Source organism: Schistocerca piceifrons, chromosome 8, assembly GCF_021461385.2.
Source record: "Schistocerca piceifrons isolate TAMUIC-IGC-003096 chromosome 8, iqSchPice1.1, whole genome shotgun sequence".
NCBI classification, from domain to species: domain Eukaryota; kingdom Metazoa; phylum Arthropoda; class Insecta; order Orthoptera; family Acrididae; genus Schistocerca; species Schistocerca piceifrons.
Genome location: NC_060145.1, coordinates 204519564 through 204542689, shown reverse-complemented (window position 1 = coordinate 204542689; position 23126 = coordinate 204519564). Strand labels below are relative to the sequence as shown.

General features: G+C 41.6%; 1 protein-coding gene across 1 annotated transcript in view; it reads right to left on the bottom strand.

Annotated features, from left to right (window-relative positions):
- Positions 1-702: 702 nt before the first annotated feature.
- Positions 703-23126, bottom strand: part of LOC124711282 (odorant receptor Or2-like) — a 38757-nt gene continuing 16333 nt past the window's right edge. Inside the window, exons 4-5 of the mRNA XM_047241281.1 lie at positions 16945-17100; positions 703-759 (exon numbers count right to left, since the gene is read on the bottom strand). Of these exons, the coding sequence (XP_047097237.1) occupies positions 703-759; positions 16945-17100 (213 nt within the window). The remainder of the gene's footprint in view (positions 760-16944; positions 17101-23126) is intronic.

Sequence of the window (23126 nt, the reverse complement as noted above, 5' to 3'; positions counted from 1 at the left end):
TCGTGCAAGGCATATTCCTCGGGCTAAAGTTTCGTCTTCCACTGGTGCAGGCATCATCACAGGCTATAACGTCGCAGAAGGCATTTACTGTATCGACAAAGCTCTGCAAACCACACTATTTATATCTACGAAATGCTCGGTCTATGGATATGTAGCCACAAACAGTTCGGCTTGCTGAGCGTGCTTCAGATTATAGCTGCTTTCTGAAATTTTAGCAACCAATGACGTCTGCATAGTTCGAAGTCGAAACGTTAGGCAGAGGAATATCCCTTACACCCTGCCCTAATCATCTAAATAAAAACTTACCTAGGGTGCAATTTCACTCTCTGAAGGTCAGGACTGTATTTTATGGAGTTTACGTGCTTATTACCTGCTGCTGCAATTAGTTCAAAAAAATAAGATTTGAGACGACAGTAAAAGTCTGTCACGAAGCACAGACTTTGCGAAATGGTCTTAATGTCTCATTCGGTACATCGCAGATGCTTGGTGCCATACTGTACCCACTGCATTTGGGCACGAATAACGTGCTTATAGAACTATTTTTTTTCATTTGGTTGTGCTACTGCTACATTATATTATTACTAATTATCTGAAGTATTGCATTTAGTATGTTTTCTGGGGTCATGACAGGTGACGTAATGGAGTGGGCACATAAGCATATCCACATTCTTCACAGCTCCCCATCCAGTGGTTTGTCGGTGTTTAGCGCTTGTTCATCTGGCCCAACAGCGCGTAGTATGAGTAGGATGCATTCACCAACTGTAACAAAACAATACGAAAGCGTTAGTATTTATAATCAGAGGTAGAGTTTCCTGACTGCTTTAATTTGTTAAATAGTTGTGAAGTAAAGTCTTCTGAAGCTAAATCTTTACCGACTGAGTGCGAGATGGCCTGCGAGCACATTCGGCGCCGGACACACATCCCGAGAGTATGACGGTTCAGATACCCGTCTGCTCATCAACATTTAGATTTTCCGTGACGTCCCCAAATCATTTGAGCCAAATGTCCTGGGTAGTTTCCTGCAAAGTACGCAGAGGATTGCCGGGGCTTGTTTTCCACACATGGAATTGGCTTAAACAAGTGAAAACGCCGTTATCAATTTATGCCTCAACGTTTTTCGTGCCTTATGAAATTTAATTATAAAAATTAAAACGATACCTGCTTGTATCTAAAATGAATCGTTCATTCACCAAACTGTCGGGACTGAAAGGACGGACCTTGAGACTTTTCTACGGACTCAAACCTTAACTTTCAAGAAGAGTTCCATTTTTGTACAACCATTGTAGATCCGGAGAAGTTTTTCGATTCCAAGAAACATTTTTGTTCTCAAGAAGAATTTAGTGAACCTCCTTGAAAAAATTATTTGTTTAAAGCTGGAGAAGACGATTTGGGGGAGAAGTAAATGAGCTAGGAGAAGGATGATAGTTAAAAAAGACGCAGCGGAAGGGAATTAACCGAATGGAGCGGAAATCGGTAGACGTGATGCAAATGTACAGACGAACAAATGAGTACAGTTTCGCGAAAAGTGGGTGATAAAGTCAAGAGAAGGAACTTCACAAACTGAGCAAGTCAGTGGCGTGTTTTAGTCCACTTGTGTCCCGTACTGAAGTTTGGGGCTTGGCATTGATAAAGTTGCTGGACGTCCTTCTGAGGCATACCATGCGAAATTCTGTGCAGTTAGCCGGTTAGATTGTCAAAATCACGAAACAGTTGGAGGTCCCTGCCCACTTCGCTTTACACGTTGTCGTTTGGGGACAGACTTGGTGACCCTTCTGACCCAGGTAGGGTTTGGTAAGAACGAAAAGAAACAGTAGAAACTCTCAACGTGGGCTGGCGGTCATTATCTTGGTGAAGTGTAAGTGCAGAACAGTTTGCGACGAAGGGCAACAAAATGGGACGTATTGTCTCGACATACCTCCTTACTATGGGGGTGCTATGTATGACAACCAAAGAGGACCTATTACGAAATAAAATGCACCTCAGACGATCACCCCCGGCTCTCGGGCGGTATGGTGGGCGATGGTAAGGTTGGTATCTCAGTGCCGTCCGGGCCGTCTACAGGCATATATTTGGCATATAATCTCACTGACTGGAGTAGAACTCCCTTCGGAGTGGAATCTCATTTACTGGAGTGGGATTGTCTTCCCCTTGTAATCGCACTGGATGGAGTGGTATTGTTGTCAGTGATGACTCCCGCTTCGAACTGAGCGCCTATAACCAGCGAAGACGTTTCTGGAGACGCCTGCCACATGACCCGACAACCAATTGTGATGGTCCGTGGTGTTACGTCATTTCATAGCAGGACCTCCTTTTTTGTCATCGGTGACACAGTTTCAGCACAGTGGTACGTCGAAGATATTCTATTCACTGTTATATTGCCCGACTTGGCAAGCGACCCTGGGCTTACAAGTCAGCAATGTAGTGCCCACCTACATGCTGCGAAGAGTTTCCGGTGCTTGTTTTCGTACTTATCCTACCCTACATTAGCTAGCAATGTCGTCGGAACTCTCCCCAATTGAGAAAGATTGAAGCAGTATGGGCTGGGTCCTCCAACCAGCGTAGGATTTTGATGATCTAACGCGCCAGCTGGGCAGAATTTGGTACTATATCCATCAGGAGGACATCCGACAACTATATCAATCAGCGGGAAACCGAATAACTAATTACCTTAAGGCCAGAGGTACACAAACGCGTTATCCAGTTGATCAATTTAAGGAGCTTTTTCTTGTGAATAAATCATCCACATGGTCTTAGGTTGTGTTCCAAAAATGAACAGAATAGAGACAGAAGTGAGCGCTTTCTGCAGAACCTGACCATCATGCTGCAGGACAATGCTCAAACACGTACAGTGCAATCTGATACTGATTTGTTTGACTGATGGGGCTGCTAAGTGCTATGCCACCTACTGGTCTCCCCAGACTTAAGCCCTCGTGAGTTCAACTCGATTTCTAAACTGAGGGAAACACTTCACGGCATTCGCTTGAGAGCTGCTACAAATTCGTCGGCCAATAGACCACGCCGCTCGAACTGTAAACACAAATGGCATTGCTAAGAGTATCCTACGACTTTCACATCGCTGGCAATATTGGTGACTACTTTGAAGGTCAATAACACTTTGAAACAGGTATCTATTTAGTACGAGCTGTAAATAAATAGTTGCCACTATTAAAGTTCCAACCCCCGTATGTATAACAGATCTACCGATTTTGATCTTATTCCGGTAATTCCCCAGTGGTGGGTACCTTTTTGGTCTTAGCGTGTATTGTGTACACTACCTAGGTTGTAAGAACACTGCCTGAGAAAAGAAAGATTCCTAATTCGAGTACGCAGCTCGTGGTCGTGCGGTAGCGTTCTCGCTTCACACGCCCGGGTTCCCGGGTTCGATTCCCGGCGGGGTCAGGGATTTTCTCTGCCTCGTGATGACTGGGTGTTGTGTGATGTCCTTAGGTTAATTAGGTTTAAGTAATTTTAAGTTCTAGGGGACTGATTACCATAGATGTTAAGTCCCATAGTGCTGAGTGCCATTTGAACCTAATTCCAGATCCAGTCCAGCACATTGGTTGCAAATGCCAATAATTCTAATTTCTGCCCCCTTACATCTTTTATTCTAGACAAATTAATTAACACGTATTAATGTGTACACTAACCTTTCTTTCTGAGAAAGCAGTTCACGCTTTGAGAGTAGGGGAGGGTGTTGCATCTCGGAACACTTTGGGGGCTTTTACCTCTAGCCAAAGGTGTAACAGATGTTCAACGTATTTTCTTAGTTCATTTAGAAACGATAGTTTTCATTTTATCTGTGCTGCAACCTTTTTCTGAAATTACAAAAATTACTCCGGAAGAATAAGGTTTTTCCCAGCTGTGCGAAACTAATCCAAGGTACAGCATGGTAATGTAGATAGGGACAAATAGTCTGTTCAAATATAAATGTGGTGCAGTCGAGAAACATCTTGACAGTATTGTATTTAGTAGTGTGTGGGTTAGATTATTATTGTACTAAACACCAATAATCTTTAAGTGAAATCAAATAAACAAAAACATTATCAAAAACTACACGCAACGTAAAACCAATTTGAAATACAAGTCATTGGTAACCAACAAATATTTCCATTTTTAATACAGGAAAAATTGATAAGACATTAAAGAAACTCAGTTCATTCTCAATTATTACATGTTCCATGACGGAAGATCTTTTTTCGTTTCAGGGTGCAAGATGGTGAATGAGTGACGACGTATCACTAAACTACCCATGTGTTATGTAACTATCAAAAATACACAAAACTGTTCTAACTATAAAAAATCTGGACCTGCAGATTACAATTACCCTCCGAATAACTCCAACGCAATGCATTTTTCACAAAGCACATTATCAGGGGGATGGGTTTCTCCATGCCCAGTCCCAAAAAATAGTTTAAAAAACAAGATTCGTTAGTTTCTGTTGACTTCAGTTAACTAGGCGCTTTTTAAAGGGGTACTGGTATGGAGGTAGGGCCCAGAACCTGAAAATATCTTTTAGCACACTCTTGGAAATAGCTATGCATTTTCAATGTTGTGTACTACCAAACTGTGGGTTCTTTATGACCAACGAAAAAGAATGTATATTTCGTTAATTATTGTCGACTTCTACTTACAACAAACTTTTTAAAGACATGTTGGTGTATAAGCAAGGACCAGAATCTAAAAATATTAAATATGACAACACTAGTGAGACTTAAATTTTGGGTCAAGTTTAACAGAAAAACTTCAAACATTTGTGCAGTCTGATGAGAGAATTCATTAGAAAATATAATTACTTTTTCAAAATTTTAAAATGTAAAACAATTGACTAAATTACAATATTCTCAAAAGGTGGAAATGAAGTACCTTCTCCGTCCTCCCTCACTAGGTAATGAGGTACATAACATATCATACTGCACTTACATAAGAAGAATTGGTAATATTTACATACGCTGCACAGCACACCACCTCATATCTTAAAACAACAGAAACAGTAAAAAATTCCAGTAACAGCTTGCGGAGGCTTGCAGTGCTCATTCCTTCGTGTGATTTCAAAATCAGTCACTAGATTGACACACCGTCCAGGAAACATCATATGTTCGTAGATACAGAGCCGTCCACGTACAACAATCTCCCACGATTGTTGTATTTAAATAGGCAGCACGTAATCCTATAGACAATAACCAAATGTACACGGCACTCAAAACAGGCTGGCCTGAAAAGTCGTTTCAGCATTTCATAACAGAGGAATGTAAAAAGCAGACAATGAATTCAAGCAGGATATCATTGAACGCTACCACCAGCAGAATAATTCTATCTAGGAGTTTCACAGTAGTTTGTTCTGACGATGTTCTCTGTTAATGATATTAATAGGAAGTGGAGATTTATCCTGTGGTGGCTTCCTAAAACACCGATGGTGACCCCTGACCGCGATATCGTACTTTATAAATCAGTTGTCCGAAATTCGTGTCTACCATTAGAAAGGATTTGTTCCGTGCTTAATGACGCATTGCTCTATTGGGAGGCGAAAACATAAGGTCTTCAGGGCCGCGATGTAGCCCATAAGCCATTTATCACAACAACTAATGTGTGACATAACTCACATTGCAAAAATGATGCAGTTGTGTGGATAGGTGGCTAGGAGTTTCATAGCGTGGTCACTCAACTTACAGTCTTAGACATAGAACCTAGCAGGATGCCGGCCACTGCAGAGATCTAGTGCCAGACACTCACTTGAAGTTCCAGTAAGACCGGCTGACCCTCCAGCCAACTGCACGATCGGGCAACTATAGCATGCAGAAATTTCCGGAGGAAGTGTTGTCTTCCACTCGAGCTGGTGCAGTGCTGTATATGCTCCTGGTTTAATGGTAAACGTTGCGAGTTCGAATCTACTACCTCTTCAATTTTTTAAACTGTATTTCAGGTGTCTGGTAAAGGTATCAGTCTGATGGAGTCTGAAAGATAGCTTTCATCACACACCAGTAATAGCAGAAAATTTCAGAAACATATCTGGGAAAGAGCTTGAGACAGCGCCAAGATCAGAGCAGATGAATGCTGGACATTTGCCACGCCGGACATTTGCCACACTTGCCTCTTCGCCAGGTAGCTTGAGTAGCGATCCCTCAGGTAAGGGACGCCCTTCCTCGTACTAGTTCTGTCCGCTTTCAGATCGCCGTCTCCACATCTTATCGGTACAACCAGTACGCAGGGGACCTTCTTCTTCGACATCTTGGCCAAATACAGAGCTTCTTTTCCGAAATCGAAATATTTATGACTTTTGGGAAACGAAAGGAATACCGACGATAATGTCAGTATGTAATTAGTTCTGCCAAGTATAAATATACATCCCCCTGTCTGTACGGTAGCTTCCTTTCACGCTTACTGGTTGCGATAGAAACAGTCCATCACCATTGGAGCAACAAGAAAGGAACGATGTAAAGAGATTGCGAATGTACGATAATCATTTCTTTTTCACCACTGGATTTGTGCCTACTTTAATCAGTACAACTGCATGCCCAAAAGACAATAAGGAAAGAAGAAATGGGTATATGAATGATTGAAAAGAAGAGCGACATACTCCATAACAATTTACTCTCTAAAATGCGATATTCCTTGCGGCGAAATATTAGTTAATAAAGTGTAGAGGGACAATGTTCAAAACATGACTGAAAATACGTTCACTAAATAGAGATAAGAACATCTATGACTGACATTTCATCTAAAGTCGACGTGCAATGTTAAAATGCTAGAAATAAGAAAATGAGGGAATACAGAATGCTATGCCTGTAACGTACGTTGTTGTTCTGCATTGTTTAGCTCTGGTATTTACAGGGTCACAGAGAAAGCATCCTAGGTTTTGGAGGGAAAAGCCGTAATTGTAATGATCTGCACTACAACAGAAACAAGAAGGACCACTTAATGTGTGCTCCAGTTCACAAGTGACATTGAAGCAGATAGTTCCTGTGACTTAGTATGGGCAGAGGTTATATTCGACAACCGGAATAAATTAATAGCTGGCTCCTTTTACCTACCCCCGGTCTCAGGTAAAACAGTTGCTGAACAGTTCAAAGAAAACTTGAGCCTCGTCACAAATAGGTACCCTCCTCATACAATTATAGTTGGCAGTGACTGCAGTCTACCTCCCGCACGTTGACAAAAATACATTTTCAGACCCTACTGTAGATATAAAACGACTTCCGTAATAGTTCTAAATGCTTTTTTTTAAATTATTTTGAAAAATTAGTTCAAGAGGCCATTCAAATTGTAAATCGTTACGAAAACACACTTGACCTCTTAGTCACAAATAATCCTGAGCATCACGACGGATACAGGGATTAGTGAACACACAGTCGTAGCGAGGCTCAATTCCGTAACAAAGAAATTCACCAAAACTAAACGCGAAATATATCTGTTTATAAAAGCAACTAAAAATTCGGTTGACGTCTGTCTAAGAGACAGTCTCCAATCCTTCCAAACTATGTAAGTGAAGACCATATGTGGTTTAAGTTCAAAGAAATAGTATCAACAGCACTCGAGAGATTCACACCCAATAAATTAATAACGGACGGAAATGATCCCCCATGGTACACAACACACAACAGAAAGCTGTTGCAAGAGCACCGAAAAAGGCAAAATCTCCAAGATTGGCGTAGTTTTGAGGCTCGAAATATGATGCGGATTTCAATGCGAGATGCATTTAATAGTTTCCACAACGAAAGTCTCTCTAGAAATGTGGCGAAAAATCCAAAGAGATTCTGGTTCTATGTTAAGTAAACCTGCGGAAAGGCTCAGTAAGCGATAAGGAGGAGGAGGAGGAGGAGGAGGAGGGGGAGACAAGGGACCCAACCCTTCGGAGCAGGTAAAATTGTGGCAAATGTCCGGCGTGGCAAATATCCGCATACCGAGCAGATGATGGTTTAGGGTTTCCTCCCTGTACAGCGGCTATCGGTCGCATGCCACCGGCCGCATATAGAAATGCGCCGTCCGACCATATGAAAGCGTTGTGGCGCACCTTGAGTAAGTTTCTGCTCTTGCTTTGGTAAGCATAAAACCGGTTACCAATGTAGTTTAATTTTCAGAGTGATGTAACTTCGATCAACCGAGTAAACAACGCGCAGTAACACAACACTCATACTGCTATGAGTGTAATTATTAACTGTCCTTTTCATATTTCAACTTGCAGTGCATCGCTTGCATTTACATATCAGAACTGCACACTGAAAATCAATGAAAATGATTCAAGCGTTGTAAAACAGAGCCGCAAGTGGCAAACGTCTAACATTTGCGAAATAGTGTTCATTTTATGTTACGTAGAGCGGTGAAGGCAGCGGAGCAGCTCGAAGCATTTGCATGAGCAAATCACGTCACAAAAGGGTTTGCTTGTTCCAAGAAAGAGAGCAGCTCGAAGCATTTGCATCACTCGTGGCCGAGTGATATGAGCAAATCACGTCACAAAAGGGTTTGCTTGTTCCAAGAAAGAGAACTATGGGTTGAATGATTTTCCACATTCAGGAAATCTAGATGATTGGCGTTTGTGACGAAATGTGAATATTTAATCATCGTGCAACATTTGCATTCATTAGGCGATGTTCATAAGTTGGGAGGAGGTGTGCTGTTTGCTCTTATTCATAGAAACACATATCAAAAGAGTGTCACCGCATTTTCACCTCAGTTCGCTCACTGAACACTCCTACGCTGTACCCTTACTTGTGATGCGTTATGATGGCTTCATGTTAACTTCTTAAGAAGAAATTTTAATGGCTGAGGCTGAACAAAGGGTACTACCAACATAATATTTTCCATCTTTTGATTCAAAAAGGATGTTGTGCTCTACGAACTCTTTCCCAGTGATGCGTCGATCATAGCTGTTATTTGTTGCCATAATTAAATGCAATCCTTTATCTGGTAGAAAAAAGTTGTCTATAAACCTGAACTCTGTATCACTTCTGCCAAGTTGATGTACCCTGTTATCACCATTGTCCAACTTCCTGTGAAGAACACACGTGCCTTTATGAAGCCGGTTTAAGAGTTTCCGTGTGTTGACATATGAGGTATTAATTATCTATGTACCACGTCTGCAATGATGCATACTGTTGTGTATTAATTTGTGAGAAACGGCAAATAAAACTTTACAATGTAGTACTAGTAACAAATATGATCACCGTGAAAATAAAATACCAATAGCTTAAGGTCATGAACCAGTGGCGTATGGGTGCTGCATGCACATTCTATAACTGTCTACTGATCTGTACCATCGCATTACACCTCGATAACTCTCATAGAAATATTGTGGTAGCCTGGGTCGCCATTCCCTTGAAACTGTCACGGGCTAAGTAACACTACACCGACTGAGAAGAGCTGCATAGAAAATCAGCTCCACGTTGAGCTTGGTGGACCTGTTGATGTATTGAGGGTATCTCTGCATGAAAGATATTGAGTTGAGAAAACTCTTCAACAAAGGTGCCTCCAGCTTTTATTGACAAAATGTTAGCGGCGTTTATATTGTTGAAAGATGTAAGAAAACGATACTTGGCGTGCATTCAATAATTATAGAGTGAGTGACAGTTTCACTTAAGGATGCTTATTCTTAACATTACTCCCAGCATTTTGTGTTCTTTGTTCTATGTTCTGACATCACCTGCTTATCCTTTCATGTTAAGAGATACTGGAATCGAAATTGCAATGCACACATTCGCTGGTTTCTTCTTCAATGGCTTTTTGAGCCTACTTGACAATGACAGCAGCCATTCTCTAAGACCAAAATTATCAACAGTTGTCTGGCCTTTTTATCATGTTTACAGCATAACCACTAGAGCTGCTCAAAAAACGTGAATTCAGAACAGTTAATGAGATTTCCAGTATTCAGCATGTTTAAGATAGAAAAACGAAAATTACTGTGGCAGTTTTTGATTTATAGTGGCTTGTCTGCAGTTGGCACATCGGAGTATTATAAATTAACTTGAATCTAGTCGCTAGACGTAGTTAGAGAAACGAGAATAAAAATCATTGCCCAATACATACCGTTTTTAAGCTTCCAGTCAATGCTGCAGCAGGTGGCATCATCACATTGTTGATGAACGAGCTCCTCAAGAGTGAGTTCACTCAAGATACGCACTGGGTGTGGAAAAATACTGTCTGCGAGTAATGTAACTGAAACTTGGTCCCATGCAAATTATATTTTGCAACAGTGTGACCATCGAGTTATATTCTGGTTGGCACAGAATCGTCCTGCTATATTCACTTGATTCATTCTTGTCATTGCCACTGAATAAAGTGAGTGATTTTTACTTAAGCTCCAACATCAGCTTGTCGCTTTATGATTTTCAGCCAGGAAGATCGTTCCAATCGGAAATTGCTACTAATCTCGTCTTTTACATTGTAATTTACCTGTCATAAACTCCACTGTGGCAATAAGGGAGGGACATACGCTATAACTCTTCGCTAGCTCTGTGGTAATGGGATGACAATGCTGTTTTGGTTCCCAGTTCCAGTTTCACAGACAGAGCTACAAGAATCCAGAGAGAAAATCAGTGACGACATCTAAAGAAAACTTGTACATCATACGTCTTTTTGCTGATTCCAGTACACCAGAGTGTAAAAGCATACTGTGCACTCAATAAAACCTTTTTCTGTTTCTGATGACATAATTTTTTTAAATACATAATTTTGCTTATGAAGTGCCATACTTCGACACCTCTTCAGTATGACAGAGGGCAATACAGAATATCAGACCGTTTCGAAGTCCAAAGTGCGTAATACCTTACTAACTGTCGTTTTAGGCATGCGCGTCACAATACTGTATGTTTTATTAAAATCGGCTTTCATTGTACAGTTATATTGGTAAGTTGTAATTCATTTATATTAGCACAGTGCATATTTTAATGGCGTTTTTCCATGACTTTATTGGTTGCAGGAGCTAAGGCAGTGAGAATTTGATCAGCAACAATATATTCTCTCGCGTTATCTAAATCCGTGTGACATCAATCAAGTAGTTTACCAATACTAAGCCTGCTGAAAGCTGTTGGTTCTGGGTTAAAGATGTTGTCAAACCAGATCTGAAGTGCGTTTTCAGCACGGAAGAAATTTTCTTGACAGTTTTTCGATAAAGAGCAACGTAGTTCGATATTCGAGGGTATAATATTAGGAGAATAAGTGCATGAAGGAGACTTTCCAAATAACTCCTGGATTGTTTCCTTTGTAAAATCATTGAAGAGACACCGTGTAGTAGCAGCATTTGATATATTTTTGTTGGTCGTCTCCCTTATCCCGTGATTTGCATCGATCTATTGCTGTGCTGAAACATCTCATCTTTCAGTCATAATGTATTTAGGTTGATTAAAACCTGAGCTATATTATCTATCAAATTAATATATAGTTAATAATAATAAAAATGACTTTAGGGACTGCCAGAATTAAGAACTGTACGTAGATATTAACTCCTTCTCTTCCCTGGCGGAAGTCTTCTATGTGATATTTTCTGTGATTTAACTGGGTCCATGACGAGGCAGGCTAGGCAGAGATGCTGTAGGCACTGACTGTGTTCTTTCGGGCCCCCTTCGGAGTTTCTATTATAGCGAAAGCAATATATGGCCAGGGCATCGACGAGTTGCATTCCTGCAGTTTCTCACATAATGAACCCTGTGCAATGTGGAATCCAGGCCTACATTCAAACTATTCATACAACGTGCCATGACGAGCACCTGCACTAGCGCAGAATCTTAGTTTTTACAACTGGACCATCTGGTCAGAGTGCTGTGGGAGGCAGACACAGATACCGATTTCTGCAGTCTGTGAGAAGCGACACAACTACATTGTGTTCAGGAATTGTTTTCTGTCTTTGTGAAGCATTGGGAGGACGTTTTAGGGCCACTTTAAGCAGAATCAAAGCTGTCTGGTCTAAAAGGTTGTAAGAGGCATCCTCATCGGTTAATCATAAAAAAAACAGCAAAGAAAGGGAAGTCAGGGCACCAGTTTCCAAGAAATTCCGATGTGGGTACAGTGGTGTTGGCTGTAGTGAAATACTTAATTAGAAAGTGGGACTGTAATACAGGTTTGTTTAAGAACATCGTACGTGGAAATTAGCTATTGTTTAATGTTGTAAATTTTTTCTGGTGGGGAGTTAGTTATTTTATTCACAATAGTATCACTAGGCAGAATTTTGCAGAATTTTTCTCATTGGTGCATGCGAATTATGTAGACTTGTAGAGAGGAGAGATAAAGTCTACTCCAGATTTGCAAGAGAACACTTGGTCTGTGGATTCTGAAGAAATCGTTTGGTCTGCATATTATAGAGCAAATTCTTGGTAAGGGGATTCTGAGAGGGATGTTTGTGCAATTAGCAGCTGATGTGTTGCTGAGTGCAGCAGATCACGCCGCTTGGAACTTTCACGTTAATGAACACAGAATATGGTGAGAAATGGTCGCTTAGGCGAACGAATTACGAGACTTACCGAACGTTTCTAGACGCCTTGGTAGTATTAAGTAGGTTTAGCAAATTTTATAGATATTTTGGTAGTTGAAGACTCATTCATCACTACATCAGTGATGTTTACAGCATGTTATAGTATTTAGTTTTACGGAGAAGCGAGCAATCACAGTATGTTTGCTGCGGACTTGTCTCTTGATAACTCATTGGTGAGATCTCGATTTTGTCCGATTTACGTAAATTATTCAGTTTTTGCCAAGCTATTTAAGTGTTAAATTTGGTCCATTAAATGATAATAATTATCAATTTTTGTGTCCTATGGATTTTTAAGATCGAATAGATGCTATTATTATTTCTTGTTCATTATTTCTTATGAGGTGCAACACCAGTGTCCCATGTTTTTTTGGCTTCACTTGCCGTCGCACATTTTTTAAAGCATGTAACATCGTGGGGAACAATCTTACGATCGGCCAGTCCAACCGATTCAGATCGTTCTGACATCTACATGGGTATCTCAAAAACTCAAAAAATTGCTCTAACCAATAAGGGACTTAACATCTGAGGTCATCAGTCTCCTACACTTAGAACTACGTAAACCTAACTAACCTAAGAACAACACGCACATCAATTCCCGACGCAGGATTCGATCCTACGACAGGAGCAGCAGCGTGGTTCCGGACTGAAGCGCCTAGAACCGCTCGGCCACAGCGGCCGTCCTCAAAAGCTCATTTGACCTTTCACAACTGCAAACAAAAGGTGTCTCAGTTGTTGACAACAAACGCTAGTTATGATGGAAACATTCCGGAGGAGGAATTCCTATTGTACAACAGACTTTTTAAACCTCCAAATTCAAAATAATATGCTCACACTTCCCTTTACTCGAGTATATATCTTTTGTTTGGGCTGAGTCATTCACTTTTTTTATGGTGTCAGCAGTACTCATCGCAAGGAACTGTACTACTCAAGAATCCTCAATCTCTGAATTGATGACGTTCAAGTAAAAATGTAGCCACAGTCACTCAATTGATTTGTGTTGCTCTGCTTTAGAGCATGCAGCATGCATTTCTCCTACACCCGACTTCCGAATCGTGACTATTAAATGTCAAACGCTACACGAAGTTTAAATAGTATCACGACATTAAATACGTCAGTTATCGAGACTTTCTGAGTTTGGAAAATCATTCAGTGGAGAACGATCTTTACTGAAACAAACGATGTTTGCACGAGTTAATTGGACAATAACGCACGTCACATGCGATACAAACATTTTTAACTGCCTTCGCTGTGTAAACAGCTGTATTAAGTCCAAAGCGAACAATAAGTTGCAAACGTTAGACCTTTTTCACTTACCATTTTACTTTATAACGCTGAAACAACGTTCATTTGTCTCAAGTATAAAAACACGAATATGTAAATGCAAGACAACTGCTAGAAGCTGCGAGACAACTGAGACAACTGCCAGATCTTCAAATAGGAAAGTGACCGATGATAAATACACTCCTGGAAATTGAAATAAGAACACCGTGAATTCATTGTCCCAGGAAGGGGAAACTTTATTGACACATTCCTGGGGTCAGATACATCACATGATCACACTGACAGAACCACAGGCACATAGACACAGGCAACAGAGCATGCACAATGTCGGCACTAGTACAGTGTATATCCACCTTTCGCAGCAATGCAGGCTGCTGTTCTCCCAGTCCTGTGGAACGGCTTGCCATGCCATTTCCACCTGGCGCCTCAGTTGGACCAGCGTTCGTGCTGGACGTGCAGACCGCGTGAGACGACGCTTCATCCGGTCCCAAACATGCTCAATGGGGGACAGATCCGGAGATCTTGCTGGCCAGGGTAGTTGACTTACACCTTCTAGAGCACGTTGGGTGGCACGGGATACATGCGGACGTGCATTGTCCTGTTGGAACAGCAAGTTCCCTTGCCGGTCTAGGAATGGTAGAACGATGGGTTCGATGACGGTTTGGATGTACCGTGCACTATTCAGTGTCCCCTCGACGATCACCAGTGGTGTACGGCCAGTGTAGGAGATCGCTCCCCACACCATGATGCCGGGTGTTGGCCCTGTGTGCCTCGGTCGTATGCAGTCCTGATTGTGGCGCTCACCTGCACGGCGCCAAACACGCATACGACCATCATTGGCACCAAGGCAGAAGCGACTCTCATCGCTGAAGACGACATGTCTCCATTCGTCCCTCCATTCACGCCTGTCGCGACACCACTGGAGGCGGGCTGCACGATGTTGGGGCGTGAGCGGAAGACGGCCTAACGGTGTGCGGGACCGTAGCCCAGCTTCATGGAAACGGTTGCGAATGGTCCTCGCCGATACCCCAGGAGCAACAGTGTCCCTAATTTGCTGGGAAGTGGCGGTGTGGTCCCCTACGGCACTGCGTAGGATCCTACGATCTTGGCGTGCATCCGTGCGTCGTTGCGGTCCGGTCCCAGGTCGACGGGCACGTGCACCTTCCGCCGACCACTGGCGACAACATCGATGTACTGTGGAGACCTCACGCCCCACGTGTTGAGCAATTCGGCGGTACGTCCACCCGGCCTCCCGCATGCCCACTATACGCCCTCGCTCAAAGTCCGTCAACTGCACATACGGTTCACGTCCACGCTGTCGCGGCATGCTACCAGTGTTAAAGACTGCGATGGAGCTCCGTATGCCACGGCAAACTGGCTGACACTGACGGCGGCGGTGCACAAATGCTGCGCAGCTAGCGCCATTCGACGGCCAACACCGCGGTTCCTGGTGTGTCCGCTGTGCCGTGCGTGTGATCATTGCTTGTATAGCCCTCTCGCAGTGTCCGGAGCAAGTATGGTGGGTCTGACACACCGGTGTCAATGTGTTCTTTTTTCCATTTCCAGGAGTGTACAATCATAGCAGCCCATGTGTGCTCTGTTACACCGCGCTGTTTATTGAAAATATTTTACGTGGAAAATCAAACTATAATAATAAACAATTTTGTGCCTAACAATGTGCTGAAACTGCACCGCTCCATGGTCTCTTGAAGGGGCAGCACCTGATGTCAGACGGCCAATGATGTTTGGCTGATAGACAGTGGAGAGTGGCGTCTATAGGCGGGGAATCTCTTGAGCATGAGCAGTTATGACGTGGTTCAGCCACGAGCTAGTTTGCAGAAATACTTCTGGATGTTTCTGATATTACTTTTGGGTTAGATAGTGAAGTAAACACTATCGTTAAGGCTTGATCAGAGTGATACCCTTAACAGACAGATGAAATGCGATTTAAAAATATGTGACGTGCTGTGTGGCCGCGCGGTTTGAGGCGCCATGCACGGATTGCGGGGCCTCTCCCGCTGGAGGTTCGAGTCCTCCCTGGGGCATGGGTGTGTGTCTTGTTCTTAGCGTAAGTTAGTTTAAGTACTGTGTAAGTCTAAGGACCGATGGCCTCAGCAGTTTGGTCCCTTAGGAATTCGCACAGATTGGAACATTTTTAAAAACATATACTTTGTCTATACATTACACGACAAAACCACTTTTCTTTCTTTCTATTGGTATATTTGTTCGCTGTCTTTCTTCCACAAGGAGTGAGGTTCAGCGCGCATGTCACGTGACGTCTCTCATAGTCTATCGTTGAAAACTTATTTCTCATTACAGAGGGCGGCCACTCGCTGAACAAGCTTGCTATACTGCCGTACCGGCATCACTATAGCATGAGCACATACAGCATTTTAATAGCTCGATCGGAAACCAGACTTCCTCCTGAAACTTCTGCGGCCTGTAGTATTACCAGATCGTGCCGATGACTGGAGTTGGAATTTTTACCAGTGACCAGATTTATTGACACCTTAAATACACTGTCTTAGTATCCGTGGCGGATGGCTGGAGGTCGGCTTGAATATCTATGACTGTACATAATTTGGAGCTGTAATGGTTGTGAAGTGAGTAGGAAGTGATGGGAAAATGGATTATCAACAGCCGCAAAATGCAGAAAACCAACGACCATCGGGTAAGATGACGCATAATGTTTTTTGGGACTGCCATGGTGTGATGCTAAATTATTATGCTCGTATGGATTCAGTCGTTTGAGGAGCATGTCACAGGAATCTTCAGAAGATCGTCATGAGAAACTATGAAGATGAGGTGTCATGTGACACCGTCAGAAGAGGTGATTTTGCTCCACGATAATGCTTCTACTCATTCATTATATGATTTCCCATTTTATCAGTATTTTTCCTCTTTCCTCACACTAAGAGGCATTTCTAGAACGACGACGATGTGATTTTCGGGGTGAAATATTTCCTGAACAGCCAAATTGCATGCATTTACCAGCAAGTCATATATCGTTTTGAAGGGTGAATAAATGGATGACAACTAACACCACTAACGTTACCTGACTGTTTCAAGGTGATGATTACATTTTGCTTCGGTGGGTAAGTATCTCGTTTTGCTTCACTGTCCGGATGTTAGGGTTAAAATTCGAACCTATCCGGCTACACAGTGTTTTCCGTATTACAGTTAACTGTCTGGTTACTCCCACTAACCGAGAGGAACGCTGGCTTGTCTATGGGGTAGAGGTGTCCAGCTGTGAGCACCAGCGGCTTCTGTGCGCGGCTGATGAGGATTCTCAAGGCGTGCTTGAAACGCTCACTCGCCTCCACCCAGGAGCAATCGTACGCCGCTGATGATATCATCTCCGCCTGTGGACACATGTTACAGAGCTATTATTCAAATTAGCTGTAAAAACAACCATAATGTAAATAAGAAAACAATTAAGTCTGCGGAGTAACAAAAATTTATAAAAACATAGAAACGCGTAAGTAAAGTTTTAGTAATCGTCACTTTGATTTTTTTTGTATCGTTCTTGTCGATAGTAGCCGACATGGAAAGAAATTTCATTAAAATCTAGGTGAAATACTGTGTCACTGAGTAAGGGAACCTGGCCGTTGTGGTCGAGCGGTTCTCGGTGCCTCAGTCCGGAACCGCGCGACTCCTACGGTTGCAGGTTCGAATCCTACCTCGGGCATGGATGTGTGTGATGTCCTTAGCTTAGTTAGGTTTAAGTAGTCCTAAGTTCTAGAGGGCTGATGACCTCAGATGTTAAGTCCCATAGTGCTCAGAGCCATTTGAACCATTTTGAGTAAGGGAAAATATTCTACTAATATTTGTCGAATTTAACTGACTTTTGCTATAAAGTAGATGATCTTCACAAGAACTTAAGTTCTAGAGGGCTGATGACCTCAGATGTTAAGTCCCATAGTGCTCAGAGCCATTTGAACCATTTTGAGTAAGGGAAAATATTCTACTAATATTTGTCGAATTTAACTGACTTTTGCTATAAAGTAGATGATCTTCACAAGAATCCCTTTCAGAATTCGTCAACCGGTATTTTCGTGGCTAGAAGATTCATATGGCTTTTCTATTAATGTCGTACGTGACGAAGTTACCACTGCGAGACTGAACGTGGTAACGTGAGGAATAAAAAAAGAAAAAATGCGATTGAATAAAATTAATTACTTACAAGTACCATGCAATATCTGTTATTCTCCCTAACTTAACTACTTAGTTTCATGACAAAATTTTTGCTAAAAAGAGATCTAATTTGCATATTACCGCAGCGTCTATGTTCTCTTCAGATCTAAAGAAATGACTGCAGTAAACTAAAATACGAGGCGTTTTTAATAGGTAGGGAAATGTTAATGGTAGGAAGAACTTTATTTATACGTCTTCTTTAATAATGTCACGTAGAGGAAGGTGTAAGCAGATAAAGAACGAACACTAACTTCACCTAACGAAGGTTTATTCAGCACTTGCACATACAAGAGCGCGGAGCGAACTGCCTCCGGCCAGAACACATACGGAATATATACAGCTGCAGAACATTCCTGTATAATGATTCTTACCATTAATGGATACTTCTAGAATGTACTCGAACCGAAGATTAAAATTTAGGTGAGTTTGGAACTGACGACCCTCCATACAATAATGTAGTATCATAACCACTACACTAGGGCCACTGCACTACTCTGTTTTTTTCTGCAACAATATTATCGTCTGGAAAATAGCCCCAATTAGATATATTGTTACACCATCGCTTTTTCCAATGCCCAAAACTCTTCTGTAACTCGATCATTTCGATAGTTATTAGCTCTCTCAGCGATCCATTTTTACTCTCACCTATGCTTGTAAACCGACGGCACTTACTTATATAAACAAAGAATCATCCCATGGGACCATGTATGCCGCATAGGAAGGATAGGGCACCATTTCAGTATTGCTTCTGCTCGTCAACGAGCAACTAAGTGTAACAGCTGCATTATAGTGGTGCAAAAGCCATGAATTGTTTCACCATCAATCCGGGCATATTTTCGGATTGATTCACGCTAAATGCATTGGACTTTTAAGAAGCACTCATTGATCGTTGTGCTTTGTAGGACGAACTTATGGTGCACCATATCGCATTTTTTGTGCTTTCCGCCCATAATGCTTCCACATGAAAGACTGAGTGTTATATCCGTAGACTCCTGCTTCGTTACGTGTTTTGCTCGTTTCAGTAGTTCCTCACAGTTACTGATTTCGTCTAGCGACTCCTTGCATACGTCACTATTTGTCTTCGAAACTCAACAATTTTGGAACGTATTTTCATGTCGCCCATCAGAAAAAAATTGTCTGCCATGAATCGGCTTGTATGATAACATCGTCAGGGACTTCACGATCATCCATAATAATTTCTCTCACTTTTCTCACGCTTTCATCTGTTGATTATACACCGGTCCTTCGGAAAGCTTATTTAACTCATAGCAGACTCAGCAAAGGAATGTTCGACGTTTCTAAAAAATTGCTTGCTGTATTCCGCTCTTACAACAAAATTAATACAAATTCTCGAGTATACTTTTATACTAAATAAATAATCGCCACAATATAACGTCTCCGACAGCTGAGAACAGGCAGATCTACGATAAGACTAACGCTACAGATACTTTACTGACATGTTAAACAACACAACAACTATAAAATCTCGCGAATCGGTCTAACACAACGCACGAAAATGCAGAATTCCTGTTACTTTATGAAGATACCTCGGACAAGTGTTCTTTCCCACAAATTTATTGTTTTATATGTTCATTTGAATACTCAGCTGTTATCACAGGGAGATATCTACTGTACTGCTTGTGTTGGAGGAAGAGAGCGATGTCTGTGAGGGAAAGACGATGGAGTAGGCAGTTTGTGTGGTGTGCTGTGTGAAGCCACCAAGAGGTAGATTTATGTATGTATGTCAGTACCGTTGAACCTGAAAACTAAAGTCTTCAGGTAAATACAGTAAAGATTTAAATAGTTATGATTCGTGTTTTTGCCAGCGCGTTAGTGTAGATGACATGGATGATAATTTATAATTGTTGGGTAGCCCCAGAATGCACGTAAACGATTTTGAAATAAAGACTGATTAGATATTTCATTTTTGTAATGTTTTTAAGATTTGTTGACAGGGCTATGTAACTTGATGCTTTACATTTATGTTGAATTAATGAAATTAGATAACACTTGCTGTTTAAATCTCATTGTTTGGGAATCAATTGTGAGTAATGTAGCTTTAATTGTCAGATGTTTTTGAAAAGTCAAACATAACTAGCAATATAATTTTGCTAAAAAACTGAGTGCTAGTAATTAACCATAATCAGTACCGCCTCCCAGTTCAGATCATATATTTTTTTTAAAAGAAACTGAATTTTCTTATATGTTCTCGTTTATCAGCCAAAAGAATTTCAAGTGCATTTCAACTATTATGAAAGGCATTGCACACCGTTGAGCCCGTAGTTTGCATTCATATTTTTTATGAGAGTCCAAAATATATCACGTTACTCCGTTGCTGCTTTAGAGGTAAGACAATTTAATTTATTTGGTATGTGCACAAGGACCAAAGTTATCAGTTTTGAACAGGGTCAGGTGATACAGTGCTTAAGGGGCTGAATATATTTTGCAGGGACTGTATTTCGTTATTGGTATTGGGAGTTGCATTGCTCAACCAATTCGTGTAAAGTTTTGCTAACAGTAACACAGATTAAGCACACCTCTTGCAGTCGCAATACGCAACACGACAATTGGAGTTCTGTACCAATTCCTCAGTTCAGGCATAATTCAACATAATAGTAAAGTTATTATATCATAGATTAAAGAGAATTACACACCTTACAGTTTCACTCAACTTGAATCCACCTCTCATATGAACAAAGCGGTGCAGAATGAAATACCCCCTAATTACTATTGTGCAGAGGTCCTTCTTAACTTTTAAAGGGGTAAAACCTTCGCTATTTGTTTGACATCACTCTAGGAAGTACTCTATCTAGCGGCGTGATCTCGGTGACCTGTAGTTACGAACTTTTCCGGTCTCTGATAACGACGTGTTTCGTGTCGGCAATGTTGCGTAAAACATTCTGGGACTTCCTGTCATTCCAGTTGGAGCTTACGACAGTCATCTCCATCGTCTCCGTCAGGAATCAACTGTCTAAACTGATGGTGTGGTGGCCTTGTGTAGCCCATAGACGGCTTGAGATTGGTCGGTAATTAGTAGTGCTGCTGCAAATGGTGTCAACGCCTGCGCTGGTGGCGCAACCGCTCCCGTAATAGCGTAAACATTGCGTATAATATCTCCGCCTCTTCCCTGTACTGAGCTCGTTTCCATGCACCACAAAGATTTTATCCGCTGTTGTGGCTGAAGTTCTTCTCAGACAATTTCTGCAGCCTAATTACAGAATCCCAGTTTGTAGGAGCTTTGGACAAGACTTTCCATTCGTCAAACAACATTTTGTGTTTGTGAGTATGTTCTCAGCAACTTCAGATTCACACATTTCTCGATTTTTAATATGCCATTGATGTTCTCCACACCAGTTGGAAATGGTACCACGGAGTGACCGATTTAATTGCTTCCGTACTCAGAAGAGGTGTTATAAATCCCAGGGGTCCTGAGGACGAGACTGTTCTTAACAGGGCGTTGTCCTCTTAGAAGGTCGGAAAATGGGTCTCATATCTCGTTTTCCCCAGACTCTGCCGATTTTGCTGGACGTAGCATCGAAGAAAGAAAGAAATACGATCGGCGGCTCATCTCGTGAATGTTCCAAATTTTCACGTTTTAATTATTTATTTGTAATTTCTGCTGCCAGTCACTTTTATTTGTTCCATTTATCATCTAACATAATACAACGCGTTTAGAACATGTCCTGTTCATCATCAGGCGTTTATACATACATACATACAGAGAAATGTTGCTTAAAAATAAATTGTCTTAAACTAGATTAACATAGAACTTTTTGTGCATTGTTCGTTTCTGTAGTGGCTGGGGTGGCATTTGAAAGGGAAGGGAGGGGGGCAGTGGATGGCCAGAAATCGATGTTGGTGTGATGTGATACATAACCAACAAGAAGAAAAACCGGCGGAAGACATCACTAACATCGGTTTCTGGCCATATGTATGTATAAATACCTGATGACGAACAGGACATGTTCGAAACGCGTTGTATTACGCTAGATTAAACGTAAAACAAATAAAAGTGACTGGTAGCAGAAATTACAAATAAATAATTATCCCACGCAGTCACGGTTCACAAACGTAGCCACAATGCCCGAAAATAACTTTCATATTTCCTGCAATGTGCGTGGACTAGCGGAACTTAAATGGCCGAGGCGTCAAGGCGACTTTTCGTTGTATTAAGATATCTAAAATTGACAAGATTCCTTCTTTCTCTGTCTCGACGTTGTACTGGATGATTGGGTGTATATTATTATTTGAAGATAGTGCACTTAAGATGAATAGAGTTTTATTACTTCTTTTAATGTCAGTATTCTCCTGAGTAGCCTCTTCCCAGAGATGCAAATGGGAAACACTTTTATCTCTGGAATACTTTCCCCAAGAGGAGTCCATTATCACTAAAACATATGATTGTGTAGCATGGCCTCAGGAAATATAGTGATGTTATTGACTCTGTTTCCTTTCAGTACTGCCTCAGTACCAGTATAACAAAGCCTTGTCGGCTAATGTTGCAAACACCATAATAGCTTGGATTACTTCTAAAGCAGTGTATAAATGCGGCGTTTTCAGTCTCTGAAGCAGTGTATTAGCACTGTCTTTGCAGTAAGAGCTCTAACTATATTTCGGCTTTGTTACTTCCGGCTGATCCCTCTCCCGGTTTCTTCTGGTCGTAACAGTGATATTACATCACGCTCAGTATCTGAGGGTACATTTCAGGTTAAATGTACTCTGGTGTGCAAAACGTAAGGACGAAACTAACTTTCACATGTTGCATCACTAGCTCGATGAAACTTGGACCACAGGTGGAGAAAACTGTTGTAGTATTGTTCAGTACAGTACAGTACAGAAAATTACTAAAAGATGAGACGAACCGAAATGCCACTTTTATACAAAGACTGTCATTACACTGAACTCACTGTGTTTCATAATGTTTCCTGGACAATACAGTAAGTGGGACATGGTTCTTAATAGAGTGTGTTTTCTGGGTTGCATTAGCTGTACGCACCTCTAGCCATATGAGAGTACATCCAGCATTGTCGAATGTGATCGGTTAGGTGGTGTAGGTGTGGAGTTGTGGGGAAGCATAACGTTAAAGGAACGTACTGACCTCAAAATCTTTGGACACGGTATACTCACTGGTCAACGTTATTATAACACTTTACTCCTTACCTATGTGCGTCTTTTCAGGTGTGCATCGCCCCTG